The sequence below is a fragment of the Ambystoma mexicanum genome, chromosome 1p, assembly GCF_040938575.1.
Source record: "Ambystoma mexicanum isolate Mex_15411 chromosome 1p, UKY_AmexF1_1, whole genome shotgun sequence".
Classification (NCBI taxonomy): Eukaryota; Metazoa; Chordata; class Amphibia; order Caudata; family Ambystomatidae; genus Ambystoma; species Ambystoma mexicanum.
The window spans coordinates 871,464,381-871,483,024 of NC_090921.1; the positions used below are offsets into that span (position 1 = coordinate 871,464,381).

General features: G+C 44.5%; 1 protein-coding gene across 1 annotated transcript in view; it reads right to left on the reverse strand.

The window, feature by feature from the left end:
* Positions 1–1,412: 1,412 nt before the first annotated feature.
* Positions 1,413–18,644, reverse strand: part of CLEC3A (C-type lectin domain family 3 member A) — a 144,408-nt gene continuing 127,176 nt past the window's right edge. Inside the window, exon 3 of the mRNA XM_069652878.1 lies at positions 1,413–2,305. Coding sequence (XP_069508979.1) covers positions 1,914–2,305 — 392 coding nt within the window. The 3' untranslated portion in view covers positions 1,413–1,913. The remainder of the gene's footprint in view (positions 2,306–18,644) is intronic.

Consider the following 18,644-nt stretch of genomic DNA (forward strand, 5'->3'; position numbering starts at 1 on the left):
CAGGCCACCCACAGGTACCCAAAAACATACACTAGTGGCACAGGGTTGTGCCCCCACCCACGGGTGCCATAAGGGTATCCCATGGGTCTGTACACCAAACCAAAAACAGGAAGAGCTGCACTGCCTGGAGTCCCACATGGACTCCTGTGCAGAAAACAACACAGAACACAATGAAAAAGGACTACATGACAAGGACAGGGAGGCCCTGTCCCTCCAATGCATTTCCAGCATCACAGCGACTTTAAAATATAAAATAATCCATGGCCTCTTTTGGTTCCCACTACAATCCTGACTGCATTTCAGAACATTATGACTTCAAAAGCAGACAGGGAAACAATAATGAAATGTACAGGTAAAGATGTCTTTCAACAAGACGATTCCTCTCTCGGAGGGCCTGTTTTTCCACTGCAACATCCTGTAAACACACCAAAAAGTAAGCTAACACATGTAGAAAGGCTTTCACTTTCTAATAAAGCAACTCTTTACTTTTGAATGACCTCTAATCGATGCTCATGTTAAACCCTCTCCAGTTTAACCAAGTTTGCAACTGAAATGCTTAACGTATGAATACAACCTTATTATTTAAATGCTACAAAATAAAAGCACATTTAATGTACTGAGCTTGTCGATTTACTTTTTCATTATTAAACTAAAATGTTTTACTTCACCACCAAAACGCCAAAACATTATTTGCTAGTACCACTATGTACTAAGAGCCTTATAGGCCGATGGTGGCGTAATAATTACGCAGGGGATAATAACCATTCCCCAACCTTTGTCCCTTAGCTCTGTCCTGGGCCATAACGTGGTGGTGGTCATTATCCCGCAATAATGACCACTCCCTTTTTGTCTATAAGGCTATGTAAGGGTATGCTCCTTAGTAATAAGAGGTTGTTTTTCGCCTCTAGGTTGCAGGTAACATCAATCCCTTTTCAGGTTTGCTGCTGCTATATATTTGTCACTTGGAACCCCTCACAGCGACACTCCCATTCCTGATACCTGCCCTTGCATATTTCTAGGTGCCTACTTTAATAAAACCGATTTTTAACTGCCAGATATACTGACAGCCATTTTTATTCTACTGTGGAATTGTTGAGCTCCGATTCATAATGCAGGGCAGATTTGGGTGCCTTGCATTATACAGCTTTCCACAGTGGCTTTATTAAATGAGGCCCAACATAACACGCCTAGAGTAAGTGTCCTGGAGTGTGGAGTAAAGTTGGGGAGGACTGAAACGATACATTCTGTGACTTATAAAGACAGACTCTTGAAGTCTTTGTGTATGCTTAACAATGGTAACGTTTAGACATAAACATACCCAAGTGATGGTCCCAGCACAGCATTCCACAATTTACACCTTTCAGTAAACATGTATTATTTTCGTGAAAACGTTTGGTAATAATGTTCCCAAAAACTAGATCGTTTTTTTAATTATAATAAATTGATTTCGAAGTTGCATAAACAAAAGAAAAAGCCAATTGTGTTATTTGTTGACATAATAAAATATGAAACATGACCCTATGTAATCAATAAAACATGAAATGCTCCTAATTTGTTTCTGGTAAAAAGTATTAATATTTGCACTGTTTATGCAATGAACTAGCAAATCATCTTGTTGAGAAAAAAAGAACTGCGCCAATAGTTTAAATTTAAACGAGATGGTTGTCAAATATCTAGACATAAGATACTGATAGTTTGTCAGGAACCTATAACATTTTTCTTCAGGAAACCATATTTCAAATTTTGACAAGAGCTTGAAGAAAGCTACAATTGCGGCCAACATTTAAATGTCCATATTAAACAAAACGGCGCTTGTGTAAAATGTCGTGTCGGAAAAATGTGAGACAATGGGACATGAAATAAATTGCGCACATCACTCTGGCGACAGAAGACCTGGCCCGCCGGTGCATTATTTATGGAATGATGAATTCGCAAATGTATTTTTTCAAACTGCGGCAGACTTCATCCTGCCATCTGCCCTGGGCAGACTGGTTAAGCAGAGCGCAGTTCTCGCGCTTGCCTCCATTCGGCTGGGCTTTATTCCAGTTGAAGTAATTGATGGCAATGCCATTGACGTCCACAAACTTCCCCTCGGTGACCATGTCATTGATGCCCAGCCAGATCTCGGTTTCCCCCGGGAGGCTCTTCTTGCCATAGTCGCGCACAGCGTTGTTCTCGTCACTGCTCCTGGGGGTGGCCAGGGTGCCTCCTTTTGCGATGCAGTCCTCATTCGCTTCATGGAAATGCTTTGGGCCATCAAACGCCAGGTAGCACCTTTTATGAACCTTTGTGCCACGAAGGCAGACTGTGAAAAACAAAGACACATAGGATTGACACATTAAAAAACAAGCCAAATCATTTACTTTTTGATAATAGTCTGCTTTTTTTGCGCTCGAAATGTTTGCAATGGCTAGTAGGGGTGTGGGGGAAGGGGGGCGTAATCAACAGGCTTAACAATTTGTATACAAAAGTGAAATGGACATTCTTTGAAATGAACTGTTCAAAAATATGGCAACGTCCTCAACCAAATGTTAGTCAAGCAGAATGTGTGAGGAAACGTCCATGTGAAGTGTAGGGGCCGAGCCAACACTCAGTGCTGGATATGGAAACAAAATCTTAGGCGATTCCACCTCGATGCAGGGGGTTGTGGACAATCTGCAGTGATGGGTCAGGGTGGGGTAGAGTCACGGTAGGCAAGTAATATCCTTAAAACAATTGGAAATAATACACAGCTAGAATAACCCTCCATTTTACACAGATGACATGAAAGATGACCTTAAAAAATAACAAACCAGCCTGAGAATATATAAATGTGTATAGCAATATATTGCACAAAAAAGGTATATATGTAGCTTTATTTTCCCCTTCCTGAATGGTAGCCTACTTTTGCCAGCATACAAAGTAATGTGGGTCTAAGAACTAACTGCACTGTCAAAATGGAAAGAAACAAAGTGAAAGAAAATGCATGACATGATCAATGGCTTGTAGCCATTGCTCACCATAGGATTCAACATGATCCTCTCTTCCCTTCCTAATCTGCCAACATTTGCACTTCTTAGAGAACATGCCACTCCCAATTACCCACAGACTGCTGTGTCTACAGCAATCTAATGTTAATATGCTTAAATGTGAAGAATTACTAACAGGAGCACATATCTTAAAAGTTCAGAGTTTAATCGAGGACTGGGGAACAGGTGCAGAGATTTACAACATCTCAGTCAAATAGTTTGCTTGCCCCAGATTCAGGAATCCACAGGGCCAATGCTCTCAGGAATGTGAATCCAAGGAAATCCGTCTCAACTCCAGCAATGCCAGTGTGATTCATTGTGAGGCCATGTGAGGCCATGTGCAGCAAAAGAGTGCAGGTGGATCGCTAATTTGTATATGCATCGACATCACTAGGAGATACATTACAGAAAATGGCATTATGGGGAGTGAGTTCATTCTTTGTTACTTCACTATATGCTGGGAAGTTACATTACAAGAATGTGCCATGGAGAGAGAAGACGGGCAGAGGCCTGCTCTACAGTGACGTAGACAGTACAAGATTAATACAAAAACTGTTGTCCTTTCACTCGAAGATATATTTCAGCTACATCTGCCTTTTACTTCACAAAGCGCACAGAATTTAGGAAACTATCATGTACTTTCACATTTCCAATCCAACACTTGCCCCTGTAATATTCAGGTGTAACACGTTTGTGTGCCAAAGCTTTTCAAGTCAATTTGATCTTGGAATGGCAAATTTGACATGCCACGAATCAATTGTGAATCATGCTTGCCGATGAATACCTGGTCAGTTACCTGCCTGCATAGTGGCAGGGTGGCCAGGAGGAAGTGGTGCCTATGAACAATCTCACTGGCTCTTTAATCGTAAACCTCCTAATTTATAATAAACTGGAGTGCTCGTTACCAGGGAAGCAGGCGAAGGAAGCTCAGATTGAAGATAAGTTCATTGTTCAGTTATTTACATTGAGAAGTTGTAATTACATAAAGACAGGACCCACTGGTGCTCCACAAGCCAGATAAGTGTTTAACCGTTCTGGGCAGAACATACAATCAGGGAACATTATATACACACTATTCAACCATGGAGTTAAACATTCTGACCTAACACCCTTACTAGCATATACACACACAGCCAGCAATTGGGAGAGGTCCATTCTACACACCTCTCTTCTTCCACATAACACAGACACATCACAAGGGACTACAGAAGATTCTCAATAAAACCAACAGCACACATAGAGAAAACTCTCACCTACAGAAAAGACAACAAAGATTTCAGCCTTCCACGTTGCAGCCACCAATGACATGCAATATATGAGTAACATCAATCTACCTGGACTGTTCGGAGAGAGAGCACCATCTTTACAAAATTCTTACATGGAGCCATAACAGATAATTCACAATAGAAGAAGAGGCCGATACTACCAAATTACAAAGGAAAGTTCAGGCCTTCAGAAAAGCTGACCAAACACTCAAGCTTCCACCACTACAACGAGCAGAAGCAAATGAAAATAGGAGATACCTCCACCTGGCTTGTTGTAAGAAGAATAACTGACTGTACTAACCACTTAGATGGGAAGGTTTAGAACACACAAAGAACAAGACCAGGCCAAACTGAGAAAACATCAGCCAATAATCACTTTTAACCAGCAGGGACTTGAGCCAACCATTAGTAGACTTGTCCTGATATTCATTGAGGAAAACCATCAAGGACCACCCCACTGACACAGGCACACACCAGAAACCCACACACTCTGCACACCACGATCCAGCGCAGAGAGCTGAGTGGGAGTAAGAGTGGTCTATCTTCACTGACTACTGTATGGAGGCAGAGTTCTTTTTCCCAGGACAGAGCTTTAAACCGGCTAGCAGCACAAAGCGCTGCACAGAGAGCTAAGTGGGAGTAGGAATGGTCTGTCAATGCTGCAGTCTATCTTCACTGACTACTGTTTGGAGGAGGAGTTCTTCTTCCCAGGACAGAACTTTAAACCTGCATGCTGCGCGAAGCGCTGTGTGGAGAGCTGAATGGGAGCAAGAGTGGTCTGTCATGGTCCGTCGGGGGTCGGGGGCCAGCGGGCCACTCATTTCAGCTTTCTACTACTTCTGCTAAGGTAAGCCTTTCTGGCTGGTACTTGTCCTTCTCAACCTCATCTCGGCCATGGGCAGTATACATCTGGCTGTCTGGGAGTTCCTGTGAAGTATGCCAGGCAAACCCACTAGTAAGCCCCAAAGCTACAATTTGTTGAAATGGAAATCTAACTGCTACAAAGGGCGTTCCCATCTGGATATGGACTTAATTAGCTCCAAGGTGGATAAGGCAATTTCTATGGAAACATCTGCAACGTGTCCTCTTCCAGCCATCACTGACAATGGAGAAATTACAAGGTACTTTCAAGCAGGTATAATTTCACTGCAAAGGTTGATGACAGCAGCGGTTGTGCATGTGGAGACCGCAGCGAAGGGGGTAGCCAAAATCCAACCCACTCCCCACGAACAGGAGTCGTCGCTGGTTAACATTGATAATAACTCGCTTTTAGAATTGTGTTACTCCATGTGCAATAAGGTCAATACTGCTGTATTAGCTAATGAGGGAGTGAATTTGGAACCCACACTAAATGACCTGACTCATAGGCAAAGTGTACTCCTACAGAGGTTATCTATCACTCTGTTTTGCGGCCGGCAACTCTGTTACCACCTGCTACTGCCAACCATTCAACAGCCGAGCAGGCCATAGGTGAAAATATAGGTAATTTGGATAACAATAGCTCAAATACATCACGAGATGGTACCGGTGTTTCCGCTTCCCCATTCCCATTGAGTCCTATGGGACTTAATGGGAATGGGGATTTACACCATTCCGCCTCCGGGATTCCCAGGACACCAGGGTCTTAATGCCCTGGTATTTCCAGGAGTCATGGAGGCAGAATGGTAATACAAGTCCGGCAGTAAGGAGGCGGTTTTACCGCCGTGGTTACCACCGGACTCGTAATGAGGCCCAATGTTTTTCACTTCACAATAAAAATTCTGCTAAAGCTTTGTGGCCGTATAAAACGAGGATCTACTCAAGCAGGGAACTGAAATTGGACTGTTGATTAGTTTGTGGAATTAAAAATATGGGCAGTTGAATGTGTGTGAAGTCCCTCCTTTACTTTATACTAACGAAAAGCATCAGGCCGCATGCAACTATATCATGATTATTTTTACTCAGGTTGCAGTCACGAAAGCGGATTGCACGGTGGCCTCTCTTTCTTCTCCTTAAAGCTATCCGACCCGCAAGGAGAGATGCCTGCGACAGCGTAGGCTTTTGGTGAATTTGGGAGCTCCAAAGAAACTGATTTAGCGCTGCAAGTAGATTTAATCCAACCACTGCACTCTACCATCATAAATGAGGGTCCCCCAATTCAAAAGTCCAAGAAAGTCAAGAAAAGAGAAATACACTTCACAAAACATCAACAACTATCTTCAGGAACACTAACTAGTTGTTTTTTTGGAGGGACAATCCACCTAACGTGCCGCATGATGCAACTCCAGAAGCCTATATGAGTAGCCAGTCCAAGTGTGGGAGCGACGAGGGTGCCACCCCTGCACTCAGGGTAAATCACACCCACACAAAAATATCCGGTACTCCTAAAAACATTGTCAGTGAGGAGAAGGTGCCCATTAAAAAGCATGTAAGCTGCCAGTAGATACCTTTATGATTGGTCCATTGGTGGGAGGGAATACAGTAGCGGCATTAAACCGCTCCTCAATGTTAAAACTATTTGCAAAAATACCAGCATTGTGGATCCTGAATTCCTCTGACTTTGACTTTGTTGAGACATTGGTGAGGGATGGTTGAAAATTGGCCAGGATCCAATGCTTCTTTCCCACCACGGCATCCCTGATACATGTCCAGAGGGATTCCTTGGCGCATGTGGGCTACGATCTCAATAGGGAGCCGGAGCTAAGGGCGACTACAAGTTGCTGCAGCCTCTGTAAGGTGTCAATCAACAAGGTGGTTGTGGTGGCCCCTACTGATCCAAAGAGGAAAAAGCCAGCAAACAGCATTGACAACATGAAGGACTGGAATTGGCTCAATAGCCTAATCCCAGGGGTGCACTCTTATGAGGGATGAACCTACACGGTGGCCTCTTGGAATACCAGGGGGCATACTCATTTTGTGGAAAAGGGTACTTCTGTAAACTGGTTGCTTCAACATCACATATTTATGTACAGGAAACCTGGTTGGTGGCGCCGTTTTTACCTGGATGGGTTTTCATTTTACCAGCAATATGCTAAAAAGGGCCCAAAGGCCGTCCGTTCGGGGGTGTAATGATTGGAGTCAGGCATAACCTTACGTCTGGCCTGGTTACACAGATCAAAGCCTCCAATACTGTTTTGACGGTGGAAGTATCTGGGGTATTTGGTGGTGTGACAAAATGGTTATTGTTGGTGAATCTTTGTGACCCTCCAGGTGGAGCAAAGACAGAAGAAATATTTGATCTAATAGACCAGACTGTCACATTGTGGGGTTGCGCCGCAGAAAGTGACATGATCCTATTGGGAGGTAATGTCAATGCACGATGTGGTGAGACATTGTCGCTGGCGACACATCCGGACTTATTGGCTAAGAACAGTTTGGTTCTGAAAGAGTCAAACTTCAGGGGCCGCCAATGGCTAAGATTGCTTGATGAATGGGAGCTTACCATCCGAAATGGGAGGACCCAGGGTGACATCTCGAGTAAGCCCACGTGGCAGGTGGGCTGTAAATGGGCATCCCTGCACTATTTGTGCGGGAATAATCAGTTGCGGGAGAGTGATTTGTATGTCTGCCCAAGTAGTGCCAGTGATCATGCCCAATTGAGTTTGCATTTGAAATTGGACAGGAAAGGTAAGGGATATGGGGGTGGTGGCATAAATGTAAACCACGCGGGTAGACGACTAAGCTGGTACCAGGGAAATATAAACAAGGCATGTACAACAATTTGTTAACTGGTCAGTTGGATACTTTGGTACATTACTCTGGGGATGAGCACAAAGCATGGCTCTATTCCATGGCCCATAGGGTAGGGCAAATGCATGCTAAGTGTCCCGCTATCGTAGAGCAAAATCACAACACAAGAAAACAAACTGTTGCAAGCACTGTAGTGGGGGCCTATTCATTCAGCAGATGCCGCCTTTGTCCCTCCTGCAGATGTATCAGGTGGGGCAGGATGGCATCTGCTGGCAAAAGACACCAGGAATCCACATCCAGGCTGCAGGGAGAACAAGACTACAAGCCCCAGCAGCCCCAGCACTTTCTACATGTGACAAAACAGGCAGACAGAACCTGTAAACTTGCTGGGTAACGCCCAGGCCAACGGCCCAACTTGTGCACATGCGCGGACACAGAACACTTGTTTGTGCTTTTTTTTCCTTCCTCCGAACGGACGTATTCCAGGGAACTCCGGTCTGGCAGAACTCACTGCGGGCCAGCCCTCGGCAGAAGTAGATTCTTCAGGCACTGCAGACCTTAAAAATAAGTGTCTTTCTCCGGCGCTTTCATTGCACAAATGGAGAGCATGTTTAACACTTACTGACCGCATGCCTGTAGTGTGGGGATAAGGCACAGGAGGGCAACCCGATCACAGAGACAGCACCGGAACACAAGACACATGAGGGAACCCGGCTGACACCATGGATAAGCAGAAACATTAACTGCATGCAGAGAAGCTGAAACGTTATTGGGAAACGTATTTAGCTCTCTGAATGGTCACGCGCCAAGCGGCAGAATGCGTACTGATTGTTTCTCCTTTGGCAGACGCGGCTCGCAGGCCCCAGGAGACCGCAGGTGACAGGGACAGATCACAGGACCCTCAGAAAATGGCCTAAGCTAAGTGCTGGTTTTCTTTCTCTTGATGCACATTGTGTATATGTACGAATACCATGCTGTGTAGCACAGCAGTCAATGGTTAGCTGGTGAACCAGCTCTGCTAAGTTAGGTGCACTGAATTGTATGTGCAGTTCATGGTTAGCTGGTGAACCAGCACTGTTCAGTGTGTAGTACTGTGTATATGCAATTCATGTTCACTGGGGAACCAGCGCTGTCAGTTCGAATTCAAAGTGGACAAAATAGGCGCTGTTGCAGGTGTTCAATCGGTTGCCTCACATTGGGGCTCATGTGTAGGTGCTGATTCCTGAATCAGTATCAAGGGATCAAGCACCCATTGCATGTGCCCCATTGCAGAATAACACACCTTGGGGAATAACTCATTGCAGATTCAACTGAGTGGCAAGACCTCTGGTGTAATGTGTGAATGCGTGTGTATGTATGAGTGTAAAAGGGCCTGAAGGGAATCTCGCCTTACCAGCACAACGCCAGCTGTGGAGACAAGAGCCAAGGAGAATGTTTACCCAGAGTTCCCCTACCAATCCATAACTTCAGCCTAACCCTCTTTCCGGTGTTCCTACAACCCTCTTCTTATCCAATCCGTGGACCCTAATCCTCTTTCCCCATGGTGTTCACGGAGGCCTCTGTAAACTATGTTCCAGGCACCAAGACCGTCAAGGGGAGGTATGAGTTCGTGGTGCTTCTGCGCTGGACCAAGATTCGCCTCGACACTCGCAATGGTGGTTGGACAGCGGGCCGGCGGTTGGGACCCCGAAATATAGGAGACAAAACGTGTGCACTCTGTCAGGAAATCCAATGAAATAAAAAGGTTGGGGTTGACCATGTTAGCAATACCATGGATATAAGAAAGGCCAGGAACTGTTACTCAGATTGGTTAGAAGAAGGAAGGCCATGGGGTTGACAAATAATTGGCAGACATTGGTGGACGCGATAAGGAGCCAGTGCCCACACACTATGTGGAAAGTTCTTACATTGCCACGGGGGCCCAGTGATAATAAAACAATGAACGCCATTGCAGAACCAGTATGGAAAGGGAACGTTGGGCATAACATTTTTAAAAATCCTAACTCACCCGACATGGATCCATATGTCGGCAAGGATTGGCCTCTGCAGTTCAGTGTGGAAGGCTTGCGCCTGAGAATCAAGAATTAAAATAATTCTAGAGCCCCAGGTCCCAATGGTTTGTTGGCAGCAGTATTGAAGGGCCACCTGGCTGGCTGGGCAAGACCATTGTGCATGTTATTTACTAATGTTTGTGAAAAACATACAATTCCTGTGTCTTGGTAGTCAGCCTTATTAATCCCTGTTTATAAACAAGGGGACCTCTTAGCATCACTCCTGGATTTTACAGGGAAGGTGTTTGCATTATGTGTGCTAGACCACTTCCAAACATGGGCTGAAAAACATTGCATATTGCACCCTTTCCAGACTGGTTTCCATGCAGGGTCTAATACTACACACAATCTCTCCGCTAATCCACTTCCAACTCTCTCCGCTCATCCACTTCCAACTCTCTTAGGGTCAAACGCTTTTCCAAGCAGAGAGTTGTAGGCAGATCTCTCCCCTCAGCTTGGGCCTCCCTCTGGAACAGCCTCACTGCCTCTCTCAAACTTGAACCAAACCCCTCTAGTTCCGGAAGCAACTCAAGACCTTCCTTTTCACTTCTACTTTCTCTCTTTCTCTCCCCTGCTGATGTCCCAGTTGGTCCACGCACTGGTCACCTGCCTACCCTCTGAACTTGGGCCCAGGCACCTGCATGTCTATTTGCCCTTGAACTGCATCCAGACTCTCCCAGCACTTATGGTCTATATCTGCAACCCTACAGTCCCTTCTCTCTGCACTTATGAGCCACTTGCTTGCAGCATTTATTAAGTTACCAGCACTTCTCCCCTTCCACTTCGCTGCACTTGCACGATCGAATGACATAAGGAAGGCCTAGGAAGATAGTTGTTTTGTCCGGCCTATTGTTCCCCCTCCTTGTCTTGTCGCACATAGAAACACTTGTGTACAGGCGTGTTATAAATGCCATATCATATGATATCATATCAATATTAGACTATTGAATACCTTGATCAATCAAGCAAAATGCACAGAAAATCCGGCGCTGTACATTATGTAAGTCAATTTCCGAGCTGCATTTGACATGTTAAACCGAAATATGTTTTGGGACAAGCTGAGGAAGATGGGTGCCCCCGTTGGTTGCTACACATTTTGATAGCTCCACATTTCCAATCCACTGTAAGAATATGATTGGGTACAAATGGGATGCTATTTGACCATATGGACATTAACAAATGTGTCTGGCAAGGGGTGTATAGTTGTTCCCCTGTTGTTTAACCTGTATATAGCAGACTTAATAGAGCTGCTGGCACTTAAAGCTAAATGCCCTCCGAAAATAGGCTCCATTCCAGTCAACGTGATGCTGTATGCAGACCACCTGGGCATCTTTGAGCAGACTTTCTCTGGTATAAAGGAGCAGCTGAATGAATTAGGAAGGTATGCGGAGTGTATTATCCGTTAACCTGGGAAAGACAAAGGTTATGCTGATCTCCTCAAAAAAAGTTAACAAACCAGCCTTTAAACCATTACTGGGATGGATTGAATACATCCAATAAGTATCTAGGGCTGGACATAGTCTCAGTTGGATACCTCAGGACCAACGTGCTCATCTTAAAAGCAAGACGATGCAGAGCAACACAGGTTCGATCCCCGGGTCCACGCTTGGAAACCTCTGGGTATCAAGCGCGTCATAAATAACCAATTACAATTACATAACAAATCATTCACAATATGAGATCATAAGGGAATCTAAGACCAGGAAATCTAGGCAGATAACATTATTGGTATGTAAATTCACGGGACAACATGTGGGGTACTTATTGGGATGAATCCTGGTGTTATATAAACAATGGTTTTGCCCCCTGATCCTCTATGGCCTAGAAGCCTTGACATGCAGGGATTTAAATTGGCTTAAAATAATTGAGGGATTCTTTTGGTGAAGCATTTTAGGACTTCCCCAATCCACTCCCATGGAATATCTGTGACTCGAATTAGGACTTGTTTCTTTAAAATCCATGGCCCTGAAGAGGTGAGGTGAGCTTTTTATGAAGGCTGTCCTGGCGCTCTGATGTCCTGTGTTAGCACTGACAGGGTCAATTGCCTGTAAGAGAGCACCCTTCACACAATTGAATAACAAATAATTTGAGTTCCTCAAGTAGTGTCCTGACTTTGATCGGGGAAAGGGCTCTGATGTGGTGAAGGAAGCCTTCGCGAGAAGGATCGATAGATGGGAGTGGGTCTGTAATTATGACCATTTGGCCAAACTACATAGTTATACTCCCGTGGCCACTGTTGTACATGTTTATCGGAAACCTCATACATACATCCTATTGTGCCTGGACACAGCAGTGCTTAGGCTGCATCTTTTAATGCGCATAAACCAACTGCCTTTGCAACCCTCACATGGGGCTTGATGGAATTTGCCGAGTGAGTCAAGGTTTTGTAGAGTGTGTAAGTTGCCGGAAACGAAAGAGACGGTGAAAGATATGTTCACTGAAGGCCAGATATTGGGCTCCCTGTACGTGGTACTTCTGGGAAATTTGGTGCACGACCTTGATTACATCAAAACTCTGGATTTTTGGAACTACTCTCTCAATATGAACTCAGTAGCTGCACACATTGCACTTTATCGTATCATCTGGGTACACTTAAAAAATCTCTATTTTTATGGCAGTATTGGAAGTTTGAGTCAAGAGTTAGTCTGTGTACATGGACTTTTAAGTATTTTATAGCGGGCTATTGTGTGGAATTTTAAGTTGTATGGTAAATATTGTGTGTTTTAAAGTTACGCTCTTGTTAGGGATAATTCTTAAATATGTATGTATGATTTTGTCGAAGTCGAGGGTCAACAACATGTCATGTATTGAGGATTGTTGAAGATGTATGTATGTTTGTATGATGTTCCGATTATGTGTAAATATTGAATTCAAACTATTCAGATTAAATAAAAAATAACAAGTAGGCTGCATTATCTACTTTCCAAGATCACGCTAAAATCACCAGAACTTGCTGTAACATCTAGTGGCTTCACCCAGCGTTCCATGCAAGAACCACCCTGAACTGACCAACAAACTAGGGTCAAGAGAAAACACCGAAACACACGCACATGAACGTAACACTAATCCAGAAGAAAGAAGATCTAGCATACATACCCAAGCCTCTGTCAAACAGGCCCACTTTCCAGTTACCAGAGCAGGTTTGCTTAGACACACACGTCCAAGCACACATGCAACATTCCCAGATGCAAGAACAATTTTACATTGGCACTCCATAACCAAAAACACATCCAACCTCCCCAGTTGCCAAGACCTTTTTTACCACAACAATCGCCAAGCATACAAACACCACACACACACCTCCCAGCTATTTTGACTTCCACAGTATTTATAATCCACCTGCTAATGCAATACTAAAAACAGAACATTGACATAAAATGCTGTGAACATTACAGTAGAAAAGTCCACTTGTTGAAAATGGCTAGACATTTCTACCAAATGTTCACATTGGAAAAATAGATCAACAAATGATTTCCTTAACCTAAATGCAACATAACATTGAACCACTAACAGAACACTCTATGTAAAAAGTATTTAATATTTTCTTAACTTACATAACTTCCGTTCATGGCATTAACCTTTACATTATAAATTGCACCATCAATCTTAAAGAAAGTCTGAGCCTATCTTAACACCTACTACAAACTGTACATGAGGATATGATTATCACCACCCAATCAGTGCTCATGTAAGCTACCTCTCACGACAACTTTTTCATTCTCCACCCTAGCTAACACTTGGACTGAATTGTGCTTGACCCCTCACTGTACTGTTTATTGCTTCCCAGCAGTCCCTGCAGGCTGGAGAGAAATATTTAAAATGTTCTGAGGGTACACTGCCTTGTGTGGCCAATCTCCTGCATTGGGGAACCCAGTATCATGTACCTCCCATGAAAACCACCTACCTTTCCTTTTACTTTGGTTCATGCACATTGAATTTGACCAGCTCCCTACAGAGCACCATATCCTCCTGCTGTGTAGTCTTAAATGAAGCAACAACATTGCTGCTCTCTTTTAAATCTTGTTTACCATTTACTGAATTCACTGATGTCATCACTTGCTTCTCAGCACCAGAGCAGGGCGAAGGTTCTACCCACTCTGAATCAACAGCAGCTCTACACCTCTACACCACCATAGGCACACTGATCCACCCCTTCAGAGACAGGCATAGTGCCCAGGGTTCTTGTAGATGAGACACTGTATGCTTCATCATACCTGCAATCACAGTGGGCTAGGAGCAGTGTGGGCATGCTCAGACATAGCACATGTAATGTCTCTTTTGATGCAGAATTCCTGGCAACTCCTGCTGTGTGGTCACAAATCCTGGGCTACACTACCGATGGGGTCAACTACAGACAGCATATGCTCTCTCATCTGGGTGGTGGTCTTTCTCTCCGAGGGTTTATGGGTCTAGTTGCCGCTGCTTCCCCTAGCAAGATTTTGCTAGGTTAATCTCACTGTATCAAAACAGTAATTCATTGCCAATTGATGAGCCCTTTTCCAGGTAAAGAGATGAAAGAAGCCAAGAATAATAAGTCATTTAATGATTATTTACATTCATAATTTAGAACTGCATAATGGCATGACCCACCAGTACACCACGATCTATTTACCTGTTGTACTTATCCTTAGCAGAACATTACAAATGGTACCAGTTGGCACACACCATTTCACTCATTACATCACAAACTCTGACTTCACAACCTCACTATCAACTACACACACTTAAAGCAAGAGGGGGTACGCTGTGCTACATAAACTAACGAGCGTGCCCCTTGGTAATGTAACCTTGTGTGTATTTTACACCAAAATATATGCCCATTGAAAAAATGTAATTGATTATGTGAATTACAACTAAGTCGTTTTGTTCTTTGGTAATACATTACTCATTGGTAAGTTACAAATCTTTCCAGGAGTAAGTCAAAATGATTCCTTAAGTAAGCATTGTTATCCGGCCACTAGAGTTATCATGAAATAGGGATTACTTTGAATCATGCTTGTATGGCAGAGGTGTAAGGAATTGCCACATGGCAAGGGTGCAAAGCCCTGGCCTTTCTGATTTGTATATACGATTATAATGAGGCTAATTATGTCTCAAATAAGAGGTCACCAGCCAACCAGCTTCCCCCTTACCTGTGTTGGGGGAGATCTGGTATATCCTGCCCCCCTTCCACCATTCCCGTACCAGGTAAATGTTGTGTGAGTAAAGGGGTGACACACCTCCACCCTCCTGTACCGATTTGCATCACCCATCTTGGAAATATGTTTGTAAAAGTGTAACTAATGCTTGTGGGTTGAACTCCATTTTGTGCCCTTCCAAACACCATCTTTTTCTAGGCTCTCTGCCACACTGTCGAAATATCCACTTTCCCTCTCCCAGTGTCACGCACAGCCAGCCTCCGCCACCTCCACCCCTTGACAGCTCTGTACGAATCTTGTTCTCACGGAAACTCAGCCATTCATTGTTGCCATTAGCAAGTATCAAGCACTGACAGAATGTGATCATCACAGAATGTGAGACCAAGGCCTGCTCCAGACCCAGAGCCCCATCCATCTCTGCTGACCGAGACCGACTCATGCCCTTTCCACCCCCTCCCTGCTAAGCCTTGGTCCACTGACCTCTTGCCCTCAATTCACTTTGAATGCATCTGCTCACCAGACCCTTCCCCCAGACCACCCTCAAGTGCCCACCATTTACCTAATCCTGAAGGGTCATATATTCTCATCTAGAACTAACATCTATCCCCCATGAGTTTGAAATCGTGAGGCCCCAGGGACCACAAATCAAAGATTGAACCGTCTGATAAGGCACCAGAGAAAGACCCCTGTCCCACGCTCCCATAAAAACATGGGTTACAATGTACCTATTTCTTACAAACAGCCCCCTTTTGATGCTATGGTTTATGCCAGTCATTATTCCACGCATGTCAATTTCTGCTGTTTAGTTTAGCCAGATAGCTCTATGTCATCTTTGGAAACCTCGACTGACATTCACCCTGCAAGGATGAACCCAGCTGACCACGTGCGCTGTGACTGACGGAGAGACAGCAGCCAATGAAATCCAGGCATCCCATATGGAGCGGGGATTAGTAAATGTGGCTAGCCAACCAAATTTGTTAGTTTGTAACATATATATGATGTCATTTATGACGCTTGGTGCCTTTTTAATGTGCTGCCCGTGAAACTGTTGGCAGAGCGCTCTCGGGCAGCAGAGTTCTTTGCTTGCATCTAATTACTTATATACATTTTGGTTTCCTTGCAATTACTCTCCTGGTCTCATTCCCTAGTGGGGTGTGTACATACTCTATCTATTAGGACATGTGCATGCTAAGGTGCTAGCCTTCATTTGGTGACCCCTTATGCGTAATAGTCCTTGAGATACTCCCGTACCTGCAATGAGATCCGGGGCTCCCTGTGGAGGGCCTTCACTACCTAAGGTTGGCACAGTTATACAAAAAGGGTACGCTCCTGAGTTGGTTTTGTGGGTCCCTGCTTTGCGAATACCCAACTGCTCGCCAGAGCTGGGCAGGGCCCACCATGGGGAAACCTCGTCTGGATACACCGCACATGGAGGCTCGTGGAAGAACATGAGCACATAAGTACTAATTGCAAGGGAAAAACAAATAAGGGAGGAGTAAGGATATATGGTTGGGGTATTCAATAAAAAGGGGAAAGGAACACGCATGGTTGAAGTATAAGTGAGTAAGAGGAGCACATGAGAAGCTGCATTTTCCTTTCCTGGCCATTTCTTTTTGTATGGAGAAATAAGTTGAAGAAAAGAGGAGATACGGGAACTTAGTTCTGAAAAGGGTTAGAAGCCGGTGCTGTATTGCACTGTCCCAACCAGTGCAGGTATTAAAGGAAAGAAGAAAACAAAGTAGGAGCCTCATATAAGGAGTAGGCTCGATAGTCAACAGTGGTTGTTGTTTCCAGTCGCGGAGGTAGGTCCAGGAGGGGCACAGGTGATATGAATGGAGAAGTTGTAAAGGGGGGTTAGGGGATTGTTGGGTAAGCGAAAAAAGGGTGAACTTTGTGTTTTATATTTTTTATTGTTGAAATTTTTGTTGGTTGCATTTTGTTAAAGTGTTCCATGGTTCACATTATTTATGTGTAACAAAGAAAAAGAATTTTAAGGGGTGAGGTAAAAAACATGCTTGTATTACCCTCCCAATAGAAAAGCTTAACAGAGGGGAGAGAGAGAAGGAAGTAGTTGCCCGAACGTGGGGATGGACACCCCACTGTCCCATATTAATAAAAACCTCCCCTTGTACCAAGAGAAGATACAAAAAATATCACAGCGAGTGGGTAACAGAACTGAAGGGGGAGGGAACAACCTATGACTGGCCAGAAGAAAGGTCTTTTTTATAAGGGAATACTAGATCATGTCGCCACCCATTCAATGGCTAAATACAAGGGAGTGAAGCTCCAAAATAAGAGGGAAGTATTAGACTTGTGAACAATGTTCGAAGAAACACCCATCGTACCGAGTAAGAACAAGGAAGGGGATGCAACTGAGGAAGGAGAAGATAAGGGAGCAGGTGAAAACGAAAATAAAGAGCCAATAAAATGATACCCACTGCTCATGCGACCCGCAGATGGGTACGCGGACCCAGTGTTTGTGCCAACGATTCCAGCAACGGCCCAGCCCCCTCCTTATGCCCAACTAACAACACCTTCTGCCCCCAAGGGCCCAACAAAGAGAAATCTAGAGAGAGTACTAACATTCACTCAAGCAGAACAGGCCCGACTGTGGACATTATCTGAAACACCTTTAGTAGTGCTAGTGGGGGGCCAACCATCGCCCCAACCCCTAGAACAAAGTTCTTCTTTGGGACAAGAGGATGAGTGGAAATCTGGGGATTTTCTTTTTAGAATAGACAGTGCACCGATTAAAAAAGTGTGAAGAGAAAGAGAAGGAGAGGCATGGAGTGTGAATTACGATAATGTAGCTTCAGAAAGGAACGAAGAAAGCTGGAGTGGTTTTGATGAGGACGAAGGAGGGTCTGCGGGGGGACACCGTTACCACAAGTACATTGGGCCACCCCACAAGTCACAGAGGAAGCAGGATGGGAGGGGAGATTGAGGAACAGACTAGGGAGGATATTCTTATCAAAAAAGAAAGCAGTGAAGGTAAATAAGGGAAAAGTAAGGTCGAAATTGCAAATGCTGCTCATCCATAAGGGAGCGGGAAGGCCCCATTATGTGCCTTGGGTAATAATGTACAAAAACAATCTTCTCAAGGCACTCCCACCGCTTTTGGGGGGCGCGGGAAACTTGATCTATGCATTTGAATAGAACACAGCAGGAGTGCCATTAACAATTGGGGATGTTAAAAGTCTCTTACTAATGGCGGTAGGTGACCAAGCAGACACAGTGTGGGTGAAAGCATGGTTCCCAGGTGTATCCCTGGGCAATGATATGCATGATGGCACATCTTTAATAATGTAAGAGCACAAGTGTTGGATGCATTGCGAAGAACCTTCCCAGACACCCCCGATTTACACTCAATATTGCAATGCACTATGGGGGACGGGTAGGATGCTGCACAGTTCATTCTTCGGATGCAGGAGATGTGGCGGGTGGAGACGGGCATGGCCTGGGACCAGTCCACCTCCCTATTTTATTTCATTATCAAGAGAGGCCTCTTGAAGG